The following is a 15042-nucleotide window of genomic DNA, read 5'->3' on the forward strand; positions in this document are numbered from 1 at the left end:
TGGGTCTTTCCAATCCCTCAGATGATGTCTTGTGTATCTGATAATTCTTCCTCTCTTCTCCAGTCTACTCAACAAATTTGTAGCGGTTTTATTGAGAAGATATGACAAAAGGAAGGAAGTGTGGTAGAAAGAAGAAAACAGTGATGAAAGGGAAGACATGTTCTTAGATAAGGGCACGATCCAAGGAGGAGACATGATCCAAATTAGTGGTGAGAAGTGATCAAGGGGAAAATAGTCTAACAGGGAGACTACATGTAAGCTAAGAAAAGTGATTCCAATGTAGAGAATTAATCTCAGAGGTATGAAGTGGTATTTGTCAGCAGTGATCCATGATGGAAATGAGGTCTAATAGGGTGACGGATGATAAAGGGAAAGATATATGATCCAAGCAAGTAAGCATTATATATGGGATAACTTAACTAAGTGAGGCGAATAGGCCAAAGCTGTAAATGTGAAAGAATTAATGTAAAAGAATACAAGTCATCTGATGTAGAAGAAATTGTCCAACTGGAGAGGAGATATAGCGTGATGGAGGAAAAATGGCCCAAAGAATGCTAAATTATCTAAGGTATGATATACGAGCAATAGAAGTAGGTATAAGAGTACCTTAAGGGTGGTATTGGGGCTTTCTGAAGAGCGGTATTCTAATGAAAGAATGTCATTTCTGTAGGATGTATGGAAGAAAAAGAAATGCAAGAAAACATAATTAACCTGGTACAGGGTACATAAAAGAGAGGATTTCAGAGATAATACATGATTTAAGGAAAAAGGGTCTGCTGGAGAAAATGGTGCTTTTTGGAGAAGTAATAGAGGAAGTGTCATGAAGTAGGAGGAATGGTAAAGGTAGAATAAGTAATTCAAGAAACATGATGTGGTTTAAGCAAGGTATGATTGAAGGGAGGACTGGTAATCTATGGAAGAGCATACAGCAATAATTATTGACATGAACAGTGATCTAAATCAACAGGAATTCTCTAAGGCACAAAAACTGATTTAGAGTATCGCCTGTGATCTAAGGGACACGTGGAGATAAATGAAAGTGAAGTGAGTGTTCACATCATAATTATAGAAAACCTTTTTTTTTCAGGGCGCTTTCTGGGGTTTGATGGTGGGTCTCGTCGTTGGCCTTGTTAGGATGATCATGGAGTTTATCTACCCAGTTCCTCGTTGTGGCGTCTATGATGAAAGGCCTTCAGTGCTCAAAGACGTTCATTACCTGCACTTTGCCATCATCCTCTGCGTGCTGAGCATTGGGATCGTTGTAGTCGTCAGTCTTCTGACAGAGCCTCCTTTGCCATCGAACGTGAGTGATTGGTCTGCTGTAATAACAAATGCAATGCCGACAGTATCAAGGATTCTCTTCCAACCAGCACACGCTTCCCTAAGAATGAGTGTCCTGATTTGAGTCCAATTGCAGGCACATTATCACTAGAGATGAAGCTAAGATTTTATTAAACACATAATCCTGTGTCCGTTAAGTTCAGAGGCAGGCTCTTGAAAGAGGTTCATGAAGCATTAGGCCTGGCTTGTAACTCAGATGTGAACAAGTCACAGGACTTAGAATCGTACTGTGACTTGTACCCGTTCTTATTGTAAGCTGATTGTTTTGTTCTGCTCTGATGCATTCAGAAACTAGCCGGACTCTGTTTTTTACACAGTATTTACAGATGATTTATAGACCGTTCTGTGGCTCAACAAAGAGAGAATTTCTACAGACTTCAGGGACTGACAATGCAATGAACTATATTTATGTGTAGACCAGATAATATGAAGTGTGGTTGGCCTTTTTTCTGATGGATACATCTGCCTGTGGATTCTTCACCTTTTGAATTACCCCTGCGCCAGCATTCCACGGAAACTTTTTCTTAGCTCTCCCACGTTGACAAGGACGTCACAATGGCATGGCTCCGCTCGCGACTCCGTATGACGTCATTTGTTTAGTTGACTCGGAAAGAAACAGTCCATTTTGTCTCAAAATTACTTTACTTATCTATGCTGACTAAGCTGACAATGTATTTGATTTATGTGCGGAGGTCACATTCAGTAGTTTTTTTCTGAAGTTCTTGGCTTTTGCATTAAGGCAAGGGTTTTAGTATTTTACGGTTGTGCATAGGGCATACCTATATGTTTCTGGAATCAAGTAACCATGTCCATGCTCAGATGGCCATTCTACCCCCCTTCAGGATGGTAACTGGCAACACCAGGCAGCAGGGTAAGGAGTGTGTTGAACGTGACTCACTTGGTAACAAGCGGACCTAATACTTCCCCCAACATTTCACCCCTGTTTCAGTATAGAAAGCATACTTTCCTCTGGCTTTCAGCATGAGCCATTGTTTAAAGTATATCCTGGGAAAAGCTGGAAGGCGTGTGACAAGACAAAACTGCTTATTTGGATTTTTGGCTTAACCTAGTCATGGAATATTGTGTAAAGTTGCACATTGTAGACTTTCAATTTTTTTTACCAGGAAGAGCAGAGCACACCTTTGAAGCTTCTGTTAGAGCTTTGGGATCAGTGTGCGGATTTGGCAAAATTGTGCTTCATTTGATGCACGCCCCCATCAAACTGTGTGGCTTGATGCTTCTGCTGTGAAATGCACTTAGAAGGCTGGTTTCTGCAGCCAGGATCCCAAAACTTATATCAGAAAAACACACCCACGTACACGGCCCTACAGAAATACATCATGAAAGACTATTGGCAGTATTTATTAAACTATAGGCAGTTGTGCCCAACATGGTGGGTTTGCAGCCTTACAACAACACACTATACCTTGGACAATGAACACCATATTGCACACGGCAACCATGAATAATGAAATCTTGCAGAATAAAAGAAGAGATGCTCATCAAGGAAAAATTAGTAAGGCTCCTTCTCAAGCTGGTATACCATACTACAAATCATAGCAAGGCAAGTGGCTGCTGGTACAGTGACGGATAAGAATAGCAAGAATTGAAGAGCATCCAGAAGTGCAGTGGCATAACAGCTGTGAGTTAAGGCCCTGATTAGATCTTGGCGGACAGGTTACTCGCCACAACGGTGACGGAAATCCCGTCCGCCGAAATATAAATCCCATTATATTCTATGGGATTTATATTTAATTGAACGGGATGTCCGTCACCGTTGTGATGGAGTAACCTGTCCACCAAGATCTAAATCAGGCCCTAAGTTGTGGCATTTGAACTCCAAAGTGAAGAAACCAGAGTCACCACTGTGCCTAACTGAGATGAAGAAGGTGAAGTACAAGAACAGGGCTCCATAGATGCTGAACAGGGGGGATCTCAATCAGGGCATCTACGAATTGTCTGGTGTTTCTGGACCTGATGTTATTATCAGTGCAACTGTGTTGCAGAGGTACAGAAACTGCAGGCAAAGGGACGACCTGGCCCCCAGCTGACTCTTCCATCACCATTGGAGGAACAGGCAGTGCTCACCATAGAAACTCACCCACCTCCCCACCTGCCACAAAGGACCACCCCACCACCCGCCCAACACCCTGACCTGCAGCAGCCCCCTACAATATTTAGAAACTGTTCAGAAGAAGTAGTAAATATCTATGTTGAAGTACCTAGAATTGGGAAAAACCTGAGTTAAAGGAGCCAGTAAAGCCAGATGCAGCAAGTTATTCCCCATTCTGGGGACATTAAATCATAATCCTTCTTAAATCTGAGAGATTCTGAACAGAATTGCTAATGGGGACCTTGTAATGAAGACCTAAGAGGAGAATGGCACACGGGCTAGGTGTAAAGCGTTGGAGAGTCACATCCACAGCAATCATGGTACAGTAGGCTACAGTGAAATATTGAACGGCCTGTTGAAATCAATTTTTTGCATTACAACCACATAGTAGTTTGTGATACAACAAACATTACAGCATGTCTGATAGTAGGGAAGCACTGGAATGCCCATAGCTATGTGCGTAGAATGGAGTATACCTATGATTAAAGGTCACGAAGGTTGAACAGTGAAATCCAAACAATGCATGCATGAGCATGACCACCTCGGTGCACATCTTTGGAAGACTTCACAGATCTGTAGGTCGAGTGGTGCCACTAGGGGATGGAGTGCTTAGGTGCATGTGAGGAGAAGAAAGCAGGATCTGCTTAAGGAAACACACACTTGTAGAGGATAGGTACATCGGGTGAGAATGGTAGCCAAGGGCAGTTGTAGGTAGATTACAATAACAGAGGTATAGAGGTGGCTATGCATAATTGATCATAGGCAACCTGTTCTATGTGATCACAATAAGCTGTCAAGAGGCAGAATGTGGCAGGAGTGGGCTTACTTATACAAGTGTCGCAGCACCACTGGCCGAGCAATGCCCCAATGTAGATATGACTAATGCACATGTAATGGACATGGGTGTTGTGAGGTTAAGAGTAAAGTTTGACAGAGTTGGAGAAGGTGCAGGATACTGTGCATCAGCAGCATGTTGGTGGAATGCCACAAGTGGGGCAAGTCACTGAGGTCAGGTTTCCTAGTCTGCAGGCATGCCACGAGTAACACCTGAGACAACACAAGGACACACCAGACTGTTCACGACTCGGCCTTCCCTCACAGATTTTCCCTTGTGTCTGTTCCGACAATCCCCAATTGTGATGTTTTTGCTCATCCGTTGTAGACAGTTGCCCACGCTCTTTTTCTTCACCTTCTCTTTGGAGGACATACTGCTAGTCAACACAACCTACCTCATCCTACCAGCTCCCAGACAGACATTTACTAGTGCCATGAGAAGTCCTGTGTTCGACCGTGCATGTTTAGTAGGTGTCAGTGAATAGAGGGATGTCCCAGTGGAAACCACTTCCATGTGTTATACATCAAAGACAATGGTTCATGAGAATAATCTTTATAGCAAAAGATTCAAGACAAATGGAGGTATACTTAATACAGTGTGTGTATCCCTCATAGAGTTAATGTGAACAATTCACAGTGAATGGTTTCTCCTGGAATCTAAAGACGGCCACACATCAGTCCTGGAAATAGTAATGATTGAAAAGCAACCTAACACAAATTACTGGATGAATAACTCAACAGTGCACTCGTTTTTTGCACCTGAGTTTTAGTTTTCTAGGGAGATACAATCCTCTAGTGGGATGCAGCCCCTGGATTTGTATCTTCAAGTTCATCTGAAGACACTCCTGGCATCCAAGATGGCGGTGGCAGACAGTGAGGCAGGGAAGGAGTTAGGAAACATTGGTGGAGCTCACATACCAACTAGATGTTGATCCCTGGCTGTTCTTTGTGGATATAGATTGTGAAGAGACATCCATGGATCTTTTTAGTGGTGATGTCCCTGAAGTCAATGGCTTTAATGGTGACAGAGAACTGTTTATGTTGTAGAAGTATTCATAAGCTTCACTTGTATTTGGGGAAAAGGGAACCTGCGCGATCCATGGGGGTTTAATACAGCTCTGTGTGTTATGGGAAGACCAAAGGCACATGCAGCCGTAAACTAAGACCAAAAGATGATTTTAATCATTTATTTATTTTTATGCAAAGCACCAAACACATTGCCTTGTGGAACAGCCACTTCTGTGGTATTTATGCCCTAAAAAACATGCAATGGTTTTGTACACTGAGTGAGAAGACAGTTTTGGGGCCACGTCAGAAAGCAACAAACACTGGTAAGTTGACACGTTAAAAAAAATAAGATATAGTGGACAAGGTTCTGATTCTAAACGCCGGGGTGGTGGACATCATTGTCAGGGTCATCGGTTTGCCTCTGTTAGAGTACTTTACCATAAACAGGGTGGGTACTCCCCAACTGAGTAGTGTCTGCTCTCAATGCGGGGTATGCAGCGGCGTAACAAAACTTAAGGGGGGCCCCCTGCAAAGTACATGAAGGCCCCCCTTCCGTCTTAATCAGGAGTTCTGAAGTCAGGGTTCTGTGGTGAGGGGTCCCCTAGAGCTTGGGGGCCCCTCCGCACCACAGGGGCAGTGGGGGCCCATGTTACGCCTCTGTGGGGGTATGCTGCAGCCCTATACCCTGGACATTGTTGAATCACTCTGCTCTTGCTGCTGGAGGTTGGGTGGCAGATTGCTAGACTGAGGATGGGGCCTCTTCACCAGCTCTTGTATCAAGACCACCATGTTAGGAAAGGGTCAGGAGTGAGGAGAGAACCTGGGTTTTCCCCTTCTAGGAGCCAGTAATGCGACTCCCGACACGTGGTTGGCAGCTGTGCCACTGACTAGAGTGCCAATTGGTGGCAGTTTCGCTGGATGCATAATGAGATGAAATGCACAGTGGCATCTGGTTTGCAAATGACTTCTGCCAAGGACCCAGGAAACCATTACAAGTCTATCTGGAACTGAGCTTACACTGACTCTCATAGGGTCAGTGCTCAACCACTGAGTCTCTGGACGCTTACACTGCTGCTTGGAAGCCCCTTGGGTGGGAGACAGCTGGTCTCCCCTTGCTTACTCTTGGCTTCCTGTGTAATGTTGGATGCATGATTTCAGTAAAGATTCACAAACCAAGAAAATGCAGGTGAAAACCTTCCTGCCCTTTGACTCCTAGGCGAGCCTGCGACAGTTCACTGGTTTGAGGCCCTCGACTCAATTTCTCCTTCAAAGAAACCAGTTCTTTGCGGGGTTGTTGCAGCTTCAGTCCTGTCTAGATAGCATCAGCATACCTTAGAGCAGCAGCAAGGCGTGGGCGTCACCTGCGTAGAGCGAGCATGATTGACGGGGAATGCAGAGAGCTATGAAATGTATTCCTGACAGACATTAAACAGGGCGTGTGAGCTGAAACATTACTGCACGTCGGTGTTATTATTGAAGGTGGCTGTGCAAGGCGGTGCAGGCAGGCAGTTCCCTTACTGGGGGTCGGGTTGAACTCAATGTGCTCATACTCTACTGCTGAAGGGATGTTTCGTAGTGGTCGCATGGTGAACAGTGCTTAATTTGTAAAAAACAAAAAGTGCCAGGGTCCTGGTTAGGAGGCGTCTACAGCTTGCGCCACGAATTGCCCCAGATAGCGCTGCCAAAACAAAACTATTAACCACCACACTCCTAAAATTGCGTTCAAGCCAAACTATACCAGGCTCCCAAACATACAGCTTGGGCTGCAGGCATTATTCATTTTTAATGTATAATTAATTAATAAACATCTTTTGTTGTGCTCATCTCTCAGTAAGACAGACAGTGGCAGATTGTCATATGTGGTGGCGTTGACAATGTTATGTTATGTTATTTTTATTTATACCGCGCACAGCTGCCCCAGCAAAGGGGCGTCCTGGCGCTTTGAGAAGGTGAACACAACACAACAACAATGAAGTGCCGGTGCGGACCACCGGCTCAAATTAAGCACTGATGCTGAGGTCATGGGATTGATTATCTCTGTTGCTGAAGAAGTCTGTCGCAAGATCCCTGCAGATCTGAGAGTCCTGAGCGCCATTTTCAGCAATCTTGGCTGAAATTTGTTTCAATGCAAAGAAAATTAGGCACATCCAACTGGAATTTCCATTGGGTCCACTAAGGGCCTGATTAGGAGGTACACAAGTCAGATGTGATGATTATCACACCCAATAAATATCTGACACCAGGGTGTTCGGAGTTCATCGGATGCGATAATTATCAGATATTCCAAGTTTTTGTGGAATAACATGCAGACTTTGGTGCTTGCTGCACTAAAATATGCATGTTAGGGTATATAACGTACACTTTTTTCCTTTCAGATTATGGCATGTTCGACCTCCCAAAATTTAACGAAGGGTGAAGTCTTTATCACACACGGGCGTTACCAGTTGGGATAAATGCCGCACAGCTAACAATTCCAACCCCTGCCCAAACAAGAGTTTGCTTTGGGGTCTGAAAACTCCAGCCCTCTCATGCTCATCCCAACGGCTCAGTATGGACGAAACCTATGCCACAGCTGTGTGGATGTTTCCTGCAGAGTGGAAGCTTCAAAATGCTTATTTCCCGGTCACATGGGGATTTATTCAATTTAAACACATATAATAGGATAGTGCCACAAAGGATTGGACATCTGTTCCCTAACTCGAGGGGCAACGCCTAAATGCAATAGAATCGAATGTTCCATCATTTGTCTTTAAGATGACAACTAGTAAAGCAGTTACTATATGGGGATAACACTGTTGCAGTTACTCAGTTAGGTAATGATTAAGTGCCCACCACACAGCACGCTGTGCACCGACCTCCTAGCCCCAGCCTAGTTAAGTGTTGATAATATTTACATGCATTTGAGGATTTCTAGGGGCTTGTTTAGAGTTTGATTTACAACGGCCCCCACAACGCTAAGGATGCCTGGCCTCCACCTTGGGGGTGCCCAGGAGTGGACGCCTCACAGGGAAAGCCAGGATGGGTTCCACAACGGTATTCGTACAAGCGCCTTGAGACCCTTGCGGGTGAGTAGTGCGCTATACAAGTATCAATTTACATTTACATTTGAGACACGCTAAATTGGGCTTGAGACATCCCTCAATCCCAATCTATGCTCTCTAAATAGGGCGATGGGACATCCGCCAGTACCCATGTATGCACTCTAAATAGGGCAGACAGGACATCCGCCAATACCAATCTATGCACTCTAAATAGGGAGATGGGACATCCGCCAGTACCCATGTAGGCACTCTAAATAGGGCAGACAGGACATCCGCCAATACCCATCTATGCACTCTAAATAGGGAGATGGGACATCCGCCAGTATCCATGTATACACTCTAAATAGGGCAGACAGGACATCCGCCAATACCCATCTATGCACTCTAAATAGGGAGATGGGACATCCGCCAGTACCCATGTGTGCACTCTAAATAGGGCAGACAGGACATCCGCCAATACCCATCTATGCACTCTAAATAGGGAGATGGGACATCCGCCAATACCCATCTATGCACTCTAAATAGGGAGATGGGACATCCGCCAGTACCCATGTATGCACTCTAAATAGGGCAGACAGGACATCCGCCAATACCCATCGATGCACTCTAAATAGGGAGATGGGACATCCGCCAGTCCCCATGTATACACTCTAAATAGGGCAGACAGGACATCCGCCAATACCCATCTATGCACTCTAAATAGGGAGATGGGACATCCGCCAGTACCCATGTATGCACTCTAAATAGGGCAGACAGGACATCCGCCAATACCCATCTATGCACTCTAAATAGGGAGATGGGACATCCGCCAGTACCCATGTATGAACTCTAAATAGGGAGCTGGGGCATCCACCAATACCCAGCAATGCACTCTAAATAGGGAGATGGGGCATCCACCAATACCCAGCAATGCACTCTAAATAGGGAGATGGGGCATCCACCAATACCCATCTATGCACTCTAAACAGGGTGGACAGTACTTCATCTAATTTGTGGCAGGTGTCATTCATCTGTCAGACTCTAAATAACTCCCCCAAACAACCAACAGAAAAATATTAACATTTAATGATTGCAACTACTGACATCTTCTGTTGCAACGAGCTCATAAATGGTGGTATTCCTAGGGGCAACTAGGTAAAGAAGGGGTAACAGTTAGTCTGCCTGCCCTGCCTATGCAGCCCGAGCAAGGAGCAAGCACAATTTGAAAGGTTTCCCAGCAAAGAAAATGCTCACTGTCCTGGGTGGCTGAGCTTTTACTCCAGGGTGGAGTGCGCTCAGGGAACAGCTGACGATCTTCCTTCTCGAAGGATTAGGTGTTACCAGCAGCTTGATGATACCTGAGACCTTTAACAACACAACCCAAGGGAGGAGAATGACACCTCTCAATGAGAAGGGCGAGAGTGTTTTTGCCTGTCTCATTTCTTTTTGTCTAAAATGCTGATGAAGCATGCTTCCTCATGAAGTGGATCTTCCAGGAAAGAACCAGAGAGGAGTCTGTCATAAGGCACAAGGAGGAAGTAGTCACACAACACTCCCTATTAGCTTCTTCTCCGTATGAAAATGGATTGACATCTCTTTGGGTCTCATTTTAAGCACCTCAGTAATCCCGATGCGGCCCATCTAGATTACAAGAACTGTGGAGCATTCCAGATCCAATGTTTTTCATCCATACTCTTCACCTGTTAAAAGCATTCTGAGCGTCCTTGAATAAAACAGCAGAAAATTGATAACAACGTGCGGAAATGGGTATAGAAATGAATGTATGATGTTACAACGCATACATTTACAACGCATGCCTTTACAACGTAGTTTTTACAACACAACATTCATTACAACGCATGATTTTACATCGCATGCCACCATAACGCATTTTTAAAAACTACATTCACAACGCATTCCATTACATCGCATTATGCCTTTACAACGCATACCATTACAATGCATACCATTACATTGCATATAAGGTAAGTGTTGGATAGTGTAGGGGTTCAAATTACTATTCCCACTCCAGTGAGTGCGACAGTAGGGTAAGTGTTGGATAGTGTAGGGGTAAAAATTACTATTCCCACTCCAGTGAGTGCAACAGTAGGGTAAGTGTTGGATAGTGTAGGGGTAAAAATTAGGTTTCCCACTCCAGTGAGTGCAACAGTAGGGTAAGTGTTGGATAGTGTAGGGGTTAAAATTACTATTCCCACTCCAGTGAGTGCAACAGTAGGGTAAGTGTTGGATAGTGTAGGGGTAAAAATTACTATTCCCACTCCAGTGAGTGCAACAGTAGGGTAAGTGTTGGATAGTGTAGGGGTAAAAACTATGCGTTGTAATGGTATGCGTTGTAATGGTATGTGTTGCAGTGACATGCATTGTAATGACATGCGTTGTAGTGACATGCGATGTAATGGCTGCATTGTAATGGCATGCGATGTAAAGGATGTTGCATTGTAATGACTGCGTTGTAAAGGTAGTGCAATGTAATGACTGCGTTGTAAAGGATGTTTTCCATAGAAACATCAAAACAGGTAATAATAAGCATTTTTGTTCCCCTAAATTTATCACTGCCCACAGTATTACTAATTCTGGTGTCAGGAGATGTAACTTGACCTTTTGTTCACTCAGTGCATTTATACGTTTCGGAGTTGCAAATAATGGGCACAAGCCTATCTTCAATTTCCTCCACCCTTTCAAGTTCTTCCAATGTGATATAGTGCACTGGTTTTGGAAAGAGCAGAACTTCTGCGTTTACTACCGGTAATAGCATTAGAGTCCTTTCTCTTGCCGTGATGTATCACACAGTGAGGCCACTGTGCCTCCATTCACAAATCCCTTCCCAATGTATAAAACCACTCCCCTCCTCCTCCTTACGTCCTGGTCTGTACCAAGTCAAAAGACCACACAGTTGGGCTGGTCAATAGGGTGGGAGGGAGGGCCTGATTCACCACGCTGAGAGCAGGACTCAGAGTACAGCTATTACCGGAAAGTAAACTCAGCATTACCTCCTTGTTCCTCTTGCCATGATGATTCACATAGTGAGATGTACCCAAGCCTAAAAACTGACCAGGACTACTGCACAGAATAAACACAAGTTTGATCCATATGCTAAAATCTGTTTACAACACAAAAGCCAGGACTTTGGAACCCAAGAAGTCCGGAACCTCTGGACCCTGGACCACCCAATAATGAGTCACAAAGGTAGATGACACTGCCCAGGTAGCAGCCTGACAGATCTCCTGCAAAGAAGCACCCTGGATCTCCGCAACAGAAGCCGACATGCCCCTAATAGAACTCCCCAAGATTCCCAGAGGAGAATACAGACCAAACTGCTTATAAGCTAGCAACATCACCGATCTGATCCACCTGCTCAAGGTCTGAGTTCAAGGCTTATCCCCCTTACGGGCAGGACCGAAGTTCACAAATAAAGCGGATCAGGCCCGAAACATCTTCACTTGGTCCAGATAGATCAGAACCTCCATCCGCACATCAAGCAAGTGAAGTGCCACCTCCTCAGGAGACTGAGGAACTGGAAAAAACACTGGAAGAATTACCTCCTGCTGACAATGAAATGAAGAATTCACCTTGGGCACAAAGCCAGCGCCCAACCTAAGAACAATCCTGTCCTCAGACACCCGAAAGAAAGGTGACAGTCAACACAATGAGCCTTGCTCCCCCAGCCGGTGAGCAGATGTTACTGACACCAGAAAGAACACCTTAAGAGTGACAGGACTAAGACCCAACTGAAACCCACCCTGGATATCTTCGAGCACATGAAGCAGAGAAACAGAAAATGGAACCACCTGCCTTTCATCCACCACGCCTGCATTATCTTCCAAATCCAAGCATAAGAAGACCTGGTAGATCACCTTCAGGATGCCTACACTGAAGAGGTGACAGAGGCTGAGAGACCCTACAACATTAAGCTTCCCTGCTCAATCGCCAAGTCATCAACTTGAGTTTCACCAAAGAAGGCACCTGGAGACTCGGAACCCTCAGGAGAGATGGAACCAACGGAGACCTGCACTCTAGACTCACCTTCATGTCCATCAACAGAGGAAACCAGACAGAGCGGGGCCATGCCGGAGCCACTAGAAAAACCTGAGCCCTCTTCCTCCAAACCTGAACCAGAAACCTCCAGATCAAAGGAAACAGTGGGAAAGCAAACATCAGGCCCACAGGCCAAAGACAGGGCATCCTTCCATGAAGCAGACTCTTCCCATTCCCTGGAAAAAAACGGGGATGAAGTGTATTGCCAGGGCTCGCAAACAGGTTCACCTGGGGGTGACCCCAAAACCGAAACACCTGGACAAACACCTGTGGAGAAAGAAAAAAGTCCAGAGAGGGTGGAATCTCCCTGCTCAGGGGATCAGCCTGACAATTCAGAACTCCCTGAATAAAGGTGGGCCTTAATGAACCCACAGTTAACTGAGCCCAAAGGAACATTTGATCTACAATTGCAGACAAAGATGGAGCCCTGGTCCCTCCATGTCAATTGACATAGAACTTGGCTATGGTGTTTTCTGTCTGAAGAATGACATCCCTGCCCCTCAAACAAGGTGAAAAAAAGGAGAGCCAGACGAATCCCCTCCAGCTCCCTTCAGTTGGATGACTGGGAACTCTGGCATGCCTGCCATCGGCCCTGAACTGCGAGAGCTAATGAATCTTCAGCATCCTCAAGTCCGGCAATGTCACAATGTCCAGATCTACCCGGAACCAGGCCCCAATGAAGATGTGATCCTGAGGAGGAACCAGCTGTGTCTTAGAGAACTTGTTGGAAGAGGACCTGTAGGACCAAGTGTGCTTCTTATCTCTGAAGGATGTCTGGATCAGGCCATCCAACCACTCACCGAACAGCTTGCCTCCCTCAAACGGCAGTTTAAGAAGACTTTATAGGCGGATCCGACTTCCAGTCCAATGACTAGAGGTTTTGTCAGGCCATGATAGTAGAGGAGGAGGCCACAGACACCACCTTAATTACATCAGCCAACACATCAGCCAGGAACCTGGCCTGTTGTTCCATATGTACAAGGACATCCGTCAAACTTGACCCCTCTTGCATAACCTCAGCGAAAGCCTCAATATCCTTCACCATTGGACGAACTGTTCAGGCTCCATATGAGGCAGCCTTGAGCACCAGATTAAATGCTGTGAATTCCACAGCCGACAGGGAAACAGACACCCACTGTAGCACCACCAGCATCCCTTGCTTTGCTGACACATCCTGCCAGTAATCACTCTCCGCTTCTGAATCAGGAGACTGTGACAGTCACTTCTTTGCAGTTTGGTTCTCCATTGCAACCAACACAGAGACCAACAGGAAACTAAATCCAAATAATTAGTCCCTAAAAAAATACTATTGGGGGAGCAGCTCCCTCCAAAACAGTCCCAACCCTGTAACAATAGCTCGTAGCATGCCAGTCCAGTCGCCTGCTGACATGTACTACAGCACCAAATGCGACGCGTCGTTATTGGGCAGCAGTGGGTGGAACGAACAACAATTGACTCTCCATATGCGTGAAAAAGGCTGCTTTATTGAAGACAGGTGCACATTACAAAAACATAACCTTGGCCTTTGCCTCACAACACTATAACTAACTATACAAACTTCATCTACGTATCTTCCTCCCCCCACCCCTAAGGTCTCCTCAACACAATTGCAATTTATTTAACAGACCCCCAAGTGGATCAATACATTTTGCCCCTTTGAAACTTTGTAACCTCTTCTCAACCTGTCTAAAGATCTATCTACTAAGTATAACCTAACCTAACCTAACCTCATTACCTGCTTGTACCCAAATGGTGATGTCCACTAAACCAGGTGTCACATTACTTGTGGTCTCTAGTCACTATGCAGTATTTTGTTTTCATACATGGGTGTCTTTACAACCTTTCCTTCCTTAGGCTGGGGTTAAGGCAGTAGTGTATGAACTGATGCTTTGTAGGGTGAATTCACAAAATGCCTTTTTGGCAGCCTATGCAAGTCTTCTTGTACTCTACTGAGTTCAGTGCTATATGCTCGAGTGCAGTTAATATCAAGTGTAAGTTACTGGAATGACATTACGCTTATCATGAGAGAACCCCACCGACAGACCCCCCTCTAAAGAAGACTTTATTTATGCTACTTGCCTGCCCTATAAGAGGCCATTTTGAGATCCTACTTACTTGGCTGGGATGGCAAACACTACTAGCACCCATGAAGGACTCTCTGTTCTTGAAAATTCCTATTATATTATTTTGCCTATCTGCCACGTGACATGACCATCTGGGTCAATTTCACAGCTTGGATAATTATTTCCTCTGCTATGTTAGTGTTACTGTTATTATGTGTGTGGTTAGCCATGTCTAGTTATCTGCTTTCTCAGTAATACATCGAAGAACGGTCTTACTTTCTTGAAATGAGCGTAAAAGAAATGTGTGGAGCTGTGAGCAAGATAGTTGTTCCTTGTCTAACTAATGTATTGGCTGTCTTTGTTGAGTCAAGAGCTGGGGGTGACCGTGGCGTGCTCCCAGCGGAGTAGCAAATTGATGATAAATCAGCTAGTGTTACTGAAGAGAAGGAATGCACCACGAGGAGGACTGCCTCCAGGTTATTGCAAAGGAAAATGGTAGATGGTGCAGTTGATGACTGCAGGGTTTGTGCAACTGCTGAAGTGGGACACCATGAATTTGCTGGGAACTAATCCCCAAGTGCAATATTGATCAGAGATGGTGACCTCA

The 15042-nt window shown here is 45.1% G+C and overlaps 1 protein-coding gene across 1 annotated transcript in view; it reads left to right on the top strand.

Annotated features, from left to right (window-relative positions):
* The window catches only part of SLC5A10 (solute carrier family 5 member 10), a 681053-nt gene that overhangs the window by 656195 nt on the left and 9816 nt on the right, over positions 1-15042 (top strand). The window contains exon 13 of the mRNA XM_085628993.1: positions 1088-1303. Coding sequence (XP_085485119.1) covers positions 1088-1303 — 216 coding nt within the window. The remainder of the gene's footprint in view (positions 1-1087; positions 1304-15042) is intronic.

The sequence above is a fragment of the Triturus cristatus genome, chromosome 10 (genome assembly GCF_964204655.1).
Source record: "Triturus cristatus chromosome 10, aTriCri1.1, whole genome shotgun sequence".
Classification (NCBI taxonomy): domain Eukaryota; kingdom Metazoa; phylum Chordata; class Amphibia; order Caudata; family Salamandridae; genus Triturus; species Triturus cristatus.